General features: G+C 42.0%; 2 protein-coding genes across 3 annotated transcripts; one reads left to right on the top strand and one right to left on the bottom strand.

Moving 5' to 3' along the window:
• Positions 1 to 1876: 1876 nt before the first annotated feature.
• LOC103178743 (PDZ domain-containing protein 9) lies at positions 1877 to 3245 on the top strand. The gene is made up of 2 exons (XM_007893648.2): positions 1877 to 2096; positions 2988 to 3245. The coding sequence occupies exons 1-2, from the start codon at positions 1877 to 1879 to the stop codon at positions 3167 to 3169; spliced, it is 402 nt and encodes a 133-aa protein (XP_007891839.1). The 3' UTR covers positions 3170 to 3245.
• Positions 3246 to 4792: 1547 nt separating this feature from the next.
• Positions 4793 to 14538, bottom strand: LOC103178744 (cytochrome b-c1 complex subunit 2, mitochondrial). 2 transcript variants are annotated; one of them, XM_007893649.2, is made up of 14 exons: positions 14435 to 14538; positions 11684 to 11770; positions 10842 to 10991; positions 10488 to 10552; positions 9738 to 9794; positions 9107 to 9231; positions 8889 to 8986; positions 8736 to 8793; positions 7856 to 7951; positions 7033 to 7232; positions 6848 to 6928; positions 6044 to 6120; positions 5799 to 5952; positions 4793 to 5137 (listed from the first exon to the last, which is right to left on the bottom strand). In XM_007893649.2, exons 1-14 carry the CDS (start codon positions 14501 to 14503, stop codon positions 5054 to 5056), a joined length of 1401 nt encoding a protein of 466 aa, XP_007891840.1. In that variant the 5' UTR covers positions 14504 to 14538; the 3' UTR covers positions 4793 to 5053.
• Between the last annotated feature and the right edge of the window lie 881 nt (positions 14539 to 15419).

Genomic DNA, 15419 nt, shown 5'->3' with positions numbered 1-15419 from the left:
AATGCTGGTTCAAGCAGAAACCAGTTTTTAAAATAAATTAGATAAATATTTGAACACAAGACGCGACTGTGTATATATATTTTTTGGGAAAACCTAAGTGAGAAAGTCACAAAAATAACTTTCTTTAAGTTTGTCCCCCGCCCGCCCGCCCGCTCCCCTTTCCTCGGGGCAGAAACACTGATTAAAATATGAAACCCAAAGTCCACTCAAACCGATAAGGGACTAAAAACAAACAAAAAAAATGGGCAATGACAGATCCAGTGAGGTTCATGCAATGGCTAAAGTGGAATGGGGTATGATACGAAACATAACCTTCAGCGAGCCAAATTGGGCATAATGGACCAAATATCCATCTCCTGTGCTGTGAAATGCTCTTAATTTCTGTCCAATATTTTTATCTACATCCCTGAAAACTAAGAAGTCAACTATAGTGCCCCTTATCTCTTGGAAACCTAATAATCTCAAGATGTGTTATTGAAAAGAATGGTAGTCTCTTTGGGAGGAGATGGGAGCTCTGAGATTCCAGACTACTGTAATAACTCACACTTTTTGACAGGTGTCAATTTTTTTCTCTGGATTCCTCTTGAGTGAGATATTAAAGCAAAACCCTACCTGCCTATTCTTGAGGTGAACATCAACAATCCCAAGACACTTGGAAAAGAAAAAGAATTTCTCCTTGGGTCCTGGATAACAAACATTAATTGCTCGTTCACCTCTTGGTATTTGTGGAAGCATGCACCCACAACTTTGTAATCCAAAGGCAAGCACAATCAACTGAGTCAAACTGACAACAGAGAGAGAGGATCTGAATCTTGTCTGTCCATGGAAGCATGCTTCAGTAATTGATCAATCACTATCAATGGGTAGCATTGGTACAATGGGTAGCAGAAATTTGAGCCAATATTTAAAGTTATTTTCTAGGATCAAAAGACAAACTCATTTACTAATTTGCATCAATTCCAATACGGACACCATTGATTTGTAAATTAGGAATATAATTTGGGGGGATATTTAGTACAATGTTAAAGCATATTGGAGTCTCTCTGATTCATTCATTCATTCATTCAACACAGGCTCGCAACGTTCCAGAATTATCAATGTTCTATACTTGAAACATTCTTAAACTGTTTAAACTTTCGTTGCCATGGTAGATTTTATTTCATAGCTCATTGCTGAGAGAAAGTCATTTTACAGTAACTAGCAATAACACATTTGGTTAAAGTATTAAGCTCATTAAGCAGCACAGCCTTCTTCCAAATGTCTACTCAAGAAATGAAAAGCTCTATTGTCTCAATGATAACAGAGGATGATGATGAGAGGTGTCATGAAAAAAGTAAGCCCCAAATAAAATCATTCGCTTCATGGCTGTTTGTGAAGTATTAGTTACTGTGGCGAAATTGGCCATCACATGCACCTACAAAATAGTAATTGTACTTTACAGTGTAGCTTTGAGATGACCTCCTGATGTGAAAGGCGCTATATCAAATATAATGATCATTATTTTTATCAACAGGAGCAGCGAATGAAAAATATAGTGTAAGTTTATAGTCTGAAAGAAATGTAGCGTTATTGGGAAACAGAGTTTCTGCTAATATTTAAAGTTATTTTCCAGGTTCAAAGATCAAACTATATATCTCTCTAACCTTCATGAATTTATCGAATTCCCTTCGAAATATTGCAGTTGACTTGACGTCAACTTTGTTGCACATTACACATCCTAAAATCTCTTTGTTCAAAAGCATTTCTTCCAAACTTCCTATTTGTGCTTTTTAAATTCTTGAGTTTTGCTGATTTGTTAATTAGTAGAGATAATCTTTTGCTGATCGGCTTTGTTTGTTCAATATCTGTGACATAACATATATGATAATATACAAGCATGAACAATGAAAAAAGCGAGACTATTGTACATTATGTTTCAGAACAAACTAGGTTCATAATAAGGGATGCTGACGAGAAACAAAGTACCATTGTACATGCGCCAATCAAGAAGGGGCTTGAAGGTCTGGGATTGGTGGTCATTCAGAATGGATGTTTTCTGCAAATTATCACAGTTATTGAGGATGGACCTGCGGACAAATCAGGAATGTTGAAGCCAGGTATTTTAACACCACATCCCCACCCCAAAAAAAACACTAACATGGTCATCTGTTGTAGAGTAGTATTTCCTCTCACTCCACTCAGAAATGTGAAAGCCATTAATCTCATCACAACAATACAGAGTGTCTGTGTGGATGATATCAGCTACAGATTTGATCAGAGCAACTCCATCATATATGAATGACCTGTGTTCACAGACTCAGTAGTGTAATGCTGGGGAAAGACTATAGAATCAGAGGAGGCTGAGAATCCATTGGGAGCAATCACAGATAATACAGATAAATTAAATAAAAATAAAAGCCCATGGGATAGAATTTGCCAAGTGCGAATTTAACAATGGACTCATCCACTATTTTGACAGGCGGTCAGACTCTCACCTCAGGCAGAATATTGTGATTTCAAGCCACAACCAGCGACTCTTGTGAAGCATTTTGATACATCCTCCCGATGTGAAAAGGTCGAAATCACATGCAAGGATTATTCTTTTTCTTAAAAACAGAGGGAAAAAAGGGAGTAAAGTTGGCTTTGTTCAGACTGGATTAGAGATTCCATTTGCAGCAAATTGTGAGCGAGACTAGTTTATTTACAGAACTTTACTGAAACTGAAACAGTCCATCAAGTGATAAATACTGAGACCCATTTAAGAATTGAACACGGTCGAGGTTAAAGAACAAATGTTTCTATTGACCTGAATGGTTCTTTGAAGGTCAAGTCCCAATGTGAAGTTCGAATCCACAAACGTTTGACCCAGATGCAATAAAGAGCTCCTCCAAGAGAGCCGGTCTGGCACTTGTAATAAAGTTGTAATAGCATGTTACACCAGACATTACAGCCTTTTCCTTTATTTTACATACAATTCCCGACTGAGCTTGTCAATTATTCTTCTGCAGGGGACATCATAGCTAAAATCGGAAAGACAAATGTCCTGGGCTACAAGCTGCGGGACCTGTGCGATTTAATAGAGAAAATTCCAATGAAAACTGAAGTGGAGGTTACTGTATACAGAAACTACCTTGAACTCCCGGATGACTGGGAAAATGAAATTGAAAACTTAAAATCAATAGTACGGTAAGGTGCAGAGCCACCAGCAGCAGACAGCAAGCAAATTCAAGTTTGTCGATAGTAGAAGTTCCACATTAAAAATGGTGGTGCATACTTACATATCCAGATATTGTTGTGATGATTGTAAGATGTTAAAGCCTTTCTGATGTCACAGCAAATGCCTGTAGGTTGCAATCTGGGAGCACGTGGCATCAGTAACATCTCAAATCATATGTTCAGAGTTCATGATAATTTAATTTCATCACAGTCTCAAATAGCCTGGAGATCAGCACTGTGTGCAATCTTGCAGTACCATCAAGTCTCTCTCCACGCTATTTCATACTGCCTTATTTAGTCTTTGGTCTTAATCTACTACTATACACTTGAAGTGGACAAGCACTTATACGCACAACTGGCTACCTTTCATGACTTCAGACGCCCCAAATTATTTGCGTGTTAAAATTTAAGTTGGTGCGGAATTTTGAGACATTTGATGCAAAGGATATATAAGGACAGAGGGCGAGTAGAGGAGATTCGAATAACCAAACCTGTTTCTCCTGTTCCAACAGTCCTGAAACAGACACACGGTCAAGCAGCGAGGATGACAATAACATCACTGTGAAATTTAATCACTTTACACCCGTCTCCTCAACATGGCACACCCCCAGTGTTAATCTGCCACCAGTCTCCAGGGCATGGCACCACTCAAAGACAAACTACAGAGTGCTGGTCGTTGGACCACAAGCCGATTGCGACATCATCTTCCATCATTCTTTTGAGGACGAGCCCAACCCTGAATTTCTAAAGCACAGCCCTAAGCTTTATCCCTATTGGTCTCAACAAGCTGACACAATCTCACCTTCCTCATCTTCCTCATCTACGGATGCATTCTGGGAGGATGAACTGCCTTCAGATGAGAGGTCGCAAACAGTCTCTCCAACTCTCCAGAAGAGAAATGTCGGTACCGATGACCGCAATAAAAAATATTCAAAGAGCAAGCTCCCTCACAAGAACCCCAAATCAAAACCACCCGAGACAGGAACACTGAAAGGCAAACATGATGAAACATCAATGACTCAGCTAGACAGTATCCGTAAATATCACTGAATGTCCAACCCCATGCAATAGACTTCTCAGCGGAGCTTACAATCCACTTGTCGAACCATCTTATGACAATCCAAACACATTGACATATTCAAGACACGGAAGTTCCCATGACCAATCAGGACAAACTACGTGTGGGAGATACTTACTCTATCAGTGTTCTGCAACCTTTAAAGAGAGTTGCTGTATGTCTTTGTTATAAGATTTAGCTGTGTTCCTATGTACACCTGCCATCGATGCTGTTGTTTCTTTACACTTCTCCAGCTTTTAGTCCTTTGTCAACCATGCTCTGAATCACATTCTTACACATTCCTTTGACATCCACAGCTTTCTCACAGAATATGGATTTGGGGTTCTCAGAAGCAATTATCGGAAGAAGCTTTTGCTGTGCTACCTGTGTCCAAGTGTACATTTTTCTCATGGTTTTCTGTTGATTTAGAAGAGGTTTGAATCCCATCCCCCTCCGATACCCAGTTCCGAACCCCTACTTGATCACAATTTGTGCCATTTTTATATCAAATTAAAAGAAACTCTATTCTACCAAACTTAGTATGTTAAATCGAATGATTTATTGATGGGAGGACAATTCTGAGACAAGTAAACTTAATTTACAACAGATGTATAGAGAGCTGCAACAACATCACTTTCCCAGCCACTTACCTATGTTTAGTTTCAATGTGACAAAATAAAGATAATGACATATGCTACTCAGCAACTTTAGTGGGGATAAAAGGGTAGTCCTTGAGACCAGTCTTATGTTAGCAGATATAAAGTACAAATGCAGCTCTTCAGGATGTTCTGCTGATGACAATCACAGCTCATTTAGGAACGGTGTGTTTTCCAGGTTACCGCAGGCTGCCATCGACTTTTTACCAGATACAAACTTCTTTGCAGCCTGTAAGAGAAAGAATGAGGAGGGGGAAAAGAGAGATTAAGGAAACTTGGTCTCTGCATTGTTTGACTACAGTTACTATATGTTTCAGTATTATAGATGCTGTATCAAATATGAGATTACCTGAACAATCCTGCAACACAAACCCCATCCCCACATCAAAATAACTTTCTGAACAGAATCAGGAAGCAAGCCTTTGACATCGTCAATCTCTGTACTTAACTGAGTTCAGAACAAGTTGAATGTTGCCCTGTCCCAATAAAGTTAGGTTCAGTAAAAGCTCATTTTTTTTACTTTGAGATTCAAGATATTAGCAGCCCTCATGGCCCAGTAAGTAAAAATAACAGCATCAAAATGGGTTTAGAAATTCTCTGTGTGCCTCCCCCCCACTCCAACTTCTGAATAATTGTACAACTCAAAGATGGTTGAATATACTCAGAGCCACCACCTTAGGATTCCTGGGCAGCTGGGCTGCTGCAAAGCAGAAGCCATTTACAGGGTTTCCTTATGAAGTGGTATTGAAAGGCCCCAAAATCCATGATTCAAAACTTCAACAGCAACATTCCTTAAATAAGGAATGGAATACAAACAAGATTACCACAATTTTGACTCTATGATTTGCCAGTTGGTTAACATGTTTTAGACTAAACCAAGTATTACTTACATTCTCCACGTCATTGAGAGACACTGAGTCGATCTCCTGTAGCACCCTGGATGTGGGTATATACGTGCCAGATGCCAGCACCTGAGAGCCAATCTCATCCAAGAGTCCGTCAGAGGTCTCCACGGCCATCAAAGCCTTGGCTTTCAGTTGTTTCCTGTAAAGTAACAGTCTCAGTCACTCAAACCACCTCGGGATTAGAGGTGCAGCTATTAATGCAAAGGCAGAGAGTTAACTATCCAGCTTACTTGGCCTGTGCGATATCAGCCTCGGTGACGTTGCCTTTTGCAATGATGCCGATTTGAGCCAGTGCAGTCCCGATGACCTGAAATTCAGTTACAGTGTAAAATTAACACATATAAAGCCACAAATTACAGCAACATATTCTTTAAATACTGCCCTTCTTGATAAGACAATGCACTTCACCAGCAATCCGGCTTTAAAACGATTCAACAATTGAAAGTTTTAATCAAGTGCGGTATTTTCTAATAGTACTGTAATCTAAGAATTTTTATTAAAATTATTTTAGCCCCAAAATTGGGAGTTTTAGGCTCAATTCAAATTCCAAAAGATTTGTTTGGGTGTATTTTAAAAAAAGGCTGTTCTTGGACGGCAGAGGTATATGATAGTTGGGTTTTCAGAAACCGTGACCAACCGTATCACCTTTTAAATCGACCCAATTCAGCACTGAAGCAGCTGATAATACCATTGTGTCACCAAAAAGAATGTGAATGGTCTTGAGACAAGGCAGCTCAGTTCATGTCATGCAATACAATGATCAGCCTTATTCGTACACATTCTTGACACCACTGGATATTAGAAGGGGAATAATTGTTTATAATATGGCAATTCAGCCCATGTTGGTCACTGTTATCTTTTATTAACTCACTTTCCAGCTCTTTTCCCATATTTCTTCATGTTTTTTTGGGACATGGCTTGGTCAGACACAGAAAACGTACACAGCTAGAATTGTAGGCAGGAGCCAACTTTCAGTCTAGAGCTTGTTACCAAAGTGTCAATTTAAAGTTTCCAACAAAAAGTATCATACTTACATCATTTACTGAACCAGGCTGTGAGATGATGTAAATGCCAAACAGACCAGAGTCAGAGTAGTTTGCATTAAAAACTGAAACCTGTTCGGAAAAAAAAAGGTCAAGAGTCTGGTTTGATGTAGGGCAGATCGAAAAACTGAGTAAAACAGAAGAGAAAGGCAAATTCAGAACAAGGCAAAACTCACATCAAATGGGTCTGAAGTTTTCTTTGCAATTGCCTGGTGCAGCTTGCTGGACACATTGCTGCCTCTTTTGATGTATGGACCAGGAGCCAAGATGTGCTGCAGCACACTGAATGCGTGGGCCTCAGCAGTTCCTGCTGCAATACCCTCTGCTACCACAGCAGCATGGACCAGGCTAGCAGAGCTCTGACTGCGGACGTCACCTGGCAGAAAAGGACGTCGAAAGTTCATGTGTTAAGCTATTTTGTTAAACGTGTACTTACAGGAACACGTTTCAGGAGAGCAATATGAGTCTCCAGTATCCGTTCTAATCCAAGTACCCTCAAAACTTGATTGAGCAATTTTGGGAGTCCTGTAGCTCAGTGGTAAGAGCACTCGTCTTGCAAGCGAGAGACCTGGGTTTGAGTCCCAGCAGGGCAAAACTTTGGGCACGTTTCCTTACTCCACACTCCTCTGTCTACCTAGCAGTAGGTAGGAACCTGGTTGTTAGTCGATTGGGGAAATCGCTTTTCCAGGGGTATTATTCCTTCAAAAAATAATAATAATTTGGTCACTTCAATCCTCAACTGTTTGTGGGACGCTGCTGTGCGCAATTGACTACAACGTTTCGCCCACAAAATATACAGTCAATTAACTTTACAGTATATTCTGTGATTCGCTTTGAAACATCTCGAAGATGTCATAAGGCACTATACCAATGCAAAGATTATTATTTAACAGTATATAAATGCAAATGTTACTCTTTAATATTCTGTTATAATCTCTTCAGATCAAGAAAGTTTTGCTGAACAATGGAAACAAGTCCACAAAAGCACTGGCAGCTTACCTCCACGAAACTTCGCCTTGGCTCCTGCTGTGCCAGTACCACTCCTCATGTTCAGATAATGTTCCCCCACCTGTTTCAGGATATCATGGTTTACCCCTGAAGGTCACGACAGGATGGGGTGGGAGGCAGAACATAAAAATACATTGAAACAATCATCTAGTTCATGCTGAAACAAATTCTAAAGTAAAAAATGAGCAAAATACTCAGCTGTAGGAATGCAATTTTTCAAGCCATTTCATCAGTTTATTGGATAATGGCAGATGTTTTAATCCCATTTCCCTGCCTTTTCCCCATACTTCTTGATACCCTTACTTGACAGTATCTTAACTCGCTTTTAAACCCTGATTCTGCAGCTACAGCCTTCTTGGTACTCATAATCTTCTGTGGGAAAAAAATATTTTCTGATCTCACTTCTAACTGGTTTAGCTCTAATTTTAAGATTATATCTCCTTGTATTAGATCCCTCAACCAAAGGGAAGAATCATCCTCTCTCTAACCTGTCAATTTGCTTTTGTTATTTTAAATACCTCAATGAGATTTCCTTAAATCGAAGAAATACTACCCAAATTTACCCAGCACAGTTACGTTCCTTTTATCCCAGGTATTAATCTGTACATTTAAAAGCAAAACTCTTATTATGCAAAATGTTACTTTACTTTTAATTTCCATGAGTAACTAGTATTCCTATATCCAGTTAGTATATCCCAAACCACAAGGTAAAACTCAGTTCAATCAATCTATTGTTAAGGCAGAATCCATGAAATTGTTTAAAAGAGTTAGATAGATGATTGAAAAAGTGGAATGTTAAATCTAGTTATTTTGGTTTTCTAAGCAAACCTGAGCGTGAAGCTACAGCTAATACACCTAACTTGAAACTTACCCAATCCAACAAGAGCCATCCTTCCACTTGTAAAGTTGTTTTGTACAAACTCATGGAGCTGTGGAGACAAGAAAGCAACATTAAAACTTACAAAGTTTTAATTAAAAAAAATGAAAGTTTTGAGAGAAAGCTTGCTTCAATGCTTTGCCTCACCTTATCTGATGTGTGCTGACCAATCATGTATTGAGGACAGTACAAGGAATTGCTGAGGGCGTTACAGTAAGCAGCTGAATGCAGGTTCTCTAGAACAGCTACAAATAAGGAAGACAAATTACTTGTCCATTGGACTTAAGAGAAGCATCATATCCAAGGTTTACTTGGTTAATTATAAAATGATAAACCTGACATTGTCTCATACTTTCAAGCCTCACCTATTTGTGGATTCTGAAAGGCAACTGCTCTGTCTACCTTTATTCTGGGAGGGAGGGCAGACAGCTCCCAGGGTCTGAACTCCTGAGCAGCAGTAACATTGATCAGATATTCCATTACAGTATCACTGAAACAAATGGGAAATAGTAATTAGAGATGCCACAACAGGAATTTATGTACAACATAGCCTGATTGGATATATAAACTACTGATAATGGGGCTTCACACAAAATAGGCTACATAATTGACTAACCAAAACCTTCTTTAATCGGGCGTTATATTATGGAAATGATACGGCACTGTGCCAGCTCTGCTTTTTCTCTCTGCCTTGCTTTCGGTCTCCCACTTTCTCCCACTCTCTCCAACCTTACACTGTTCCTATAAAAATTTGCATAATAAACATTGCACACCCACGTTGCTGATTCACAGTTGAATCCTCCCCTCTCTTTTTGAAAAGTGTTGTAGGACCTTTAATCTTTAAAGTTGAAAAAACACAATACACCAATTGAATGGTTTGAACTAATTTAGTTAAACCAACGTTTTACCTTGTTATCCCATAATTAAAAAACAAAAATATCCTACAGCTCAAAACTTCTAGCTGTCCAATCTGACTGCAAAGATGCCAATACTCACACATAGTCCCGTATACAATCCACAGTGTAGATCATATTGTCCCTCGTAGATGTCACGCTATGAAGATAGAAGTAGATACAAAGTTGGCTCTTACTTTTCTAGATTTTTTTAAAAATAAAAATTAGTCATCTGAACCTCCTGACAACAGCTTTTAGAAAAATACCTACACATTTCACACAAAGCAAAACACATTAACTAGTGAGGCACAATAATTATTCGCACCATCAGAATGGAGCTTTATTTTTTGCACTTACACATCAGTTATGTACGAAATGAAGTATTTAATCCATACCAACTAACACAATAGATGTTAGTTGTACCAAAACTCAACCTGCTTGTCTCTTCCTTCAAGATGACAGATGTCCTGCACTATGTCCCTTGATCTAGGCTTCTCAATAATAAACTAAATTGGGAATAAGGATTGAATGCAATTAAAGAATGATGTCACGAAAATCTAATTTTCCTACAGTTAAGTCTGCTGATAATCCAGAGACTATGTTTTTTTATTACCATTTCCCCAACTAAGGGAAATAGTTTTTCCTTATCCATCCTTCGTACTCCTTCACTATCTTAAATACCTCTTATCATATCCCCCATCTGCTCCAGTGGACCTTGCTCCAATTTAGTTAGCCTCTCTACCCATATTGTATATTGTCTCTCACCAGGTATCATTTCTAAAGAATCTGTGTGACAAGCATGATGATTCACCAGAAACAAATTAGTAAATAGTGGTGCATGACAAGCACTTACCTCAGGGTGCTACCAACAGCTTCTATGCCACGGGTTATTTTGAATGAAGAATGTCCCTTTGTGGTCTGTAAAATAAAACAAGTATTCGCAGGAAATGACTACTGTAAGTCAGATCCCTAGGCACTGCAGAGCTACAATCAAAGGACTTAAATTTCTACATTATAGGTGCTGAAATGCATTACATTCACAGTTAAGTCCCAACTCTGGCACATTTGGGATTTCAACTATAAGTCACCAGGAGAGAATCATACATCCAAAATGCCCAACAGATAAACAGGAGTCATGGATTTTTAAACTGCTGCAGATTTAACATTATACTTATAATAATCCTTGCATTTGATTATTTATACTTACCATGTTTGCAGCCAAACGCAGAGCATGAGTGATACCCAGATTCCCCGCATTCTCATATCTACTGCCTGCCTTTATGAAGACTCCAATCTTTGAGGTAGGGGAGTAATTCTCAAGAGAAGCAATCACCAGCCCACTGGGTAACTTGGAAACCTGCAGAAGAATACAAGTTCTAATAACTTTCCCAACTTTCAAACGTTGTTTCATCTTCAATACAAGTAAAACATTAATATTTCCATTTTGACAATGTTCCAAAATGTTATTTTTATAACTTCCAGGCAAGGCTGCCCTAATAATAATAATAATCTTTACATCTGACATAATCTTTCACATCAGGAAGACATTTCATAGCATTTCATTGAATTTACTGTTTTTGAAGGCAAATTTGATTTACTAATGAAGCCATTCTTCACATCAGGTTAGATTTTAATTTTAAAATATTTGTAAGATTAATGATTTAAATCTAAACATTGCATCAAATTTTATAAAAGAGCAATAAAGCTTTAACAATATTGAATGTCATTTTTCATGAGTGATGGAATCCATAGTAAATATTCAGATTCAAACTGTACATGTCATTTGCTGCAGTAATCTGTTTCAATATTTTATCTCCAGGATTGTAAATAATTAAAAATGGAGAAATAACCATACTGGAATAAAAAAAAGTTAGTCTGTAAAAATAGCCAGGGTTCATGCTAGAAGCTTTTGCAACATGGACATCTTTAGGCGACAAACAGCTTAAACTGGCTCGTTCCTTGACGTTTTTGAGTAGCTCACTCAATGGGGTGGTTGAGGCTGAATAACATTTCTAGAAAACGAAACAAGCAAAGCCAACATTTACTGACCTGGAACTCCTGAGCAGGAAGCTTAACTCTCTGGGAGGCTGCCGCAGCTTCATACTTAAGGGCAGCTCTCGCTGAATAAAGTCTCTTCTGAAAGCAAAGATTCACATAAGCAAAACAAACAAGCCTATCTGCCAGGAGCTTTATATGGCATTTCACTGATATTCTCCTCCTTTAAAATTTTAATGCCAACTGTGAGATGATGCTGGATGTCTTCGAATCCAAAGTCGAGAGAATCCACTCAGCTGCCTCTGCCATTCCACCTGCTACACTCTCCCCATCTCCCCCTCCCACCCTGGCCCCTACCCATCCCTCCCTCCACACCTTTGAACCTGTCTCCCCCTCCTCTCTCATCACCATCATAACCCACATGAAACCGACCAGCTGCTCCCTCGATCCCATCCCTACCCCTCACCTTACCTCCCAGCTCTGCATCCTTGTACCACTACTCACACATCATAAACCTCTCCCTGTACACTGGTACTGTTCCCACCCCATTAAAAACCGCTGTCATCACGCTAATCCTTAAAAACCCCTCCCTGGACCCATCTCTACTCCCAAACTACCGCCCAATCTCCAACCTCCCTTTCCTCTCCAAGGTCCTGGAACGAGTTGTTGCTTCCCAGCTTCAATGCTTCCTCTCCCGCCACTCCCTTTTTAAACCCCTCCAATCACGTATCCGTGATGCCCATAGAACAGAAACAGCTCTGGTCAAAGTGACAAATGACATTCTGTAAATCTGCGACCAGGGTTCCCCTCGGTCTCCTCGACCCGTATGCTGCCTTCGACACCGTCGACCACTCAACCCTCATCCACCACCTCTCCTGTCACCTCAACTTTCACAGCTCTGTCCTTCACTCGTTCAGATCTTATCTCTCACACTGCCTCCACTTCATCTCCACAAACGGTTACTCCTCTAGCCCCCACACCGTCTCATGCGGCTTTCCTCAGGGCTCTATCCTTGGTCCCCTCCTCTTCAATATCTATATGCTCCCTTTTGGTGACATTATCCGCAGACATGGGGTCAGCTTCCACATGTATGCGGATGACACCAAACTATACCTCTGCCTCCACCCTTGACTACAGGACCACTGCTGTGCTGACAGAATGTCTGTCGGACATCAAGTCCTGGATGAGAGCTAATTTTCTTCAGTTGAACGTCCACAAGACCGAAGCTCTCCTGATTGGCTCCCATCAGCGCTTCCTCACGTCAGGATACACCTTCCACCTTGCTAAGCCAGTCCAGAACCTTGGCGTTTTGTTTGACCTTCAACTTTCTTTTCTACCCCACATCTTCGGCATAACCTGCTATGCCTTCTCTCACCTCCGCAACATCGCCCGGCTCCGCCACTGTCTCACACCGAAGACCGCCGAAACCCTCATACACACATTTATTACATTGAGGCTTGACTATGCAAACTCATTGCTTGTCGGCCTCCCCAACTCCTCCGTCCAAGACGGGAGCGCTCCTCGCCCGACTCCACTGGCTTCCTATCACACAAAGCATACAAACATTCCACGCTCTCATTTCAAAGCCCTCCATGGTCTTGCTCCCCCCTACCTCTGCGACCTCCTAACGCCCTACCATCCTGCTTGCTCCCTTTGCTCAGCGGGCTCCAGCCTACTTCATGTCCCCCGCATCGCTCGCCCCACTACTGGTGGGCAGGCCTTCTGCCACTCTGCCCCCACCCTTTGGAACTCCATCTCGCACTCCCCGTGCCTCACCTCCTTCAAGACCCTCCTCTTCGACTGTGCTTTCGATCATCCTGCTTCCCTGTCTCACTCCCTGACCCCCAGTTCGGGTCCGAAACTCTGTATGTCCAGCGCTTTGGGACATTCTCCTGACGTGAAAGGCGCTGTACAAATGTAATTTCATTGTTGTTGCTGTTGTATGCATTATTATTTTTAACGGTTTCACATCTCACCAGGAAAGATACCCTTCAGAAACCCGTGACTGGTCGGCCACTCCACGTCCTACCGATGAGTACTGCAGATCCTCCACGCTCAGGAACCAGACTACATAGCGCATCGCACAATTCCAACATCCCGTAGCCAAGCAAGTCACCTTGGAGCCAATTCAGCTGCAAGGAGACCTTGCGTACCTACACCCTGCACACCCCCCCCCCCACCTACCCTCCCTCTGCACATCACTATAAATCACCGATTATTTCTAACCTTTAAAACACACACAAAAGGACATTTAAAAATCACCGTCTCTGTCTCTGTGAGGCATTGACGTCAAAAAAACTGACACTGAGGGATCTGCGAAGGACAAAAGAATATCCGGCGACAAAAAAAACAGCTGAAAAACCAGCTGCCGAATAAAGCCGCACTACGGCCATTGCGAGCTCGGGCTCGGCCGGAGATCCACTTGACGATGTCAAGTTATAAAAGGACGAGGGATATAAACCCCGACCCGGTGTGACCTTCAACCACGGCTCCGCTTCATTCAGGATTTCCTCTCACCGACAACCCACCCACCCCGCGCGAACACAAAACGGAGCGCTCCCGTCGTCAACGGCCGTGTTATCTTCGGGTCTATTCGCTGTGTGGGGGGTGGGGGGTGTGGGGGCAAGTCCGGCTCCATGGCAACCCTGGGGGTCCCCGGCTCGGTTCGGCTCAGGTCGCCGCTAGGCCCCGCGGCGGTCCCGGCCTCGATTTGTGCGCAATGGGTGACACGTCGGTGCTGGTGGCTGTTCCGTTAAGGTTCACGTTAACGTTCACGCCGCCGAACGTTGAACGGCGGCCACTTACACTGAGGCTTCTCAGGCTCCCGGTGACTCCCCGCACCGACCCCATCCCCGCCGCTCCAGCACTCAACATGGCGGCGCCCACAGCCCCGGGAGCGCCAGGCAGCCAATCACTTGCCAGCGGCAGCGGCCAACCAATCACTGGTCACCACCGCCGCCACCAGGCAGCCAATCACATACCGAGCAGCAGCGACCAATCACGTTCCAGCTAACTCCACCTGCCACATGCAGCAGCTATCCAATCAGCTGCAAAATGTATCCCCCCCTTTCCTTATAATAATACTAATAATACTCCTGGCATTTGATGCAGTGCCTTATCACGGCTTCAAGACGTCTCAAAGAGCTTCACCGGATACACTGTAAAGTGAATTGACTGTATATAACAACAACTTGTGTTTACAATAACACCACAACAGGGAAGCGTCTCGGAGTGCTGAACAACGGCCGAGCTGGGGAGAATGGGGTGGCTATAGGCATGGTCAAAGAGGAAGGACATCAGGAATGATCTGAAGGCGAAGGGATTGAGGGAGAGAGTTCCAGAGGTTTGGCGCGTAGTGACTGAAAGCCCGGCCACCAATGGTGGAGCAGAGGGGTTGGGGACACACAGAAGATCCAAGTTAGCTGAGGGAAGGGGGAAGACGGAAGAATGGAGCATGAGCAGGTTGGAAAGATAGGGATTTGTAAGAACAATGCTTACATTTGATAGTAGGGTCTAATCTGCGCCTAATACTTTCTGGATTTAGGTAGACAGGATGAGTCCCTCCAGGAAGGGAATTATCAGTTTGGTTTGGATACTCTTAAGCAGGGTTATGCATTTCCACATGTGTCAGACACCCGGTTGATCAAAAAAGGGTAAGCTAATGGATGTAAAACCTCCGTAATATCGCCCGACTCCGCCAATACCTCACCCCTCAGGCCACTGAAACTCTTGTTCATGCCTTCATTACCTCCAGGCTCGACTATACAAACGCCCTGCTTGTCGGCCTTCC

This window comes from Callorhinchus milii, unplaced genomic scaffold (assembly GCF_018977255.1).
Source record: "Callorhinchus milii isolate IMCB2004 unplaced genomic scaffold, IMCB_Cmil_1.0 Scaffold16, whole genome shotgun sequence".
NCBI classification, from domain to species: domain Eukaryota; kingdom Metazoa; phylum Chordata; class Chondrichthyes; order Chimaeriformes; family Callorhinchidae; genus Callorhinchus; species Callorhinchus milii.
Note: the sequence above shows the minus strand (reverse complement) of the source record. Positions and strands in the feature narration are given on the sequence as shown.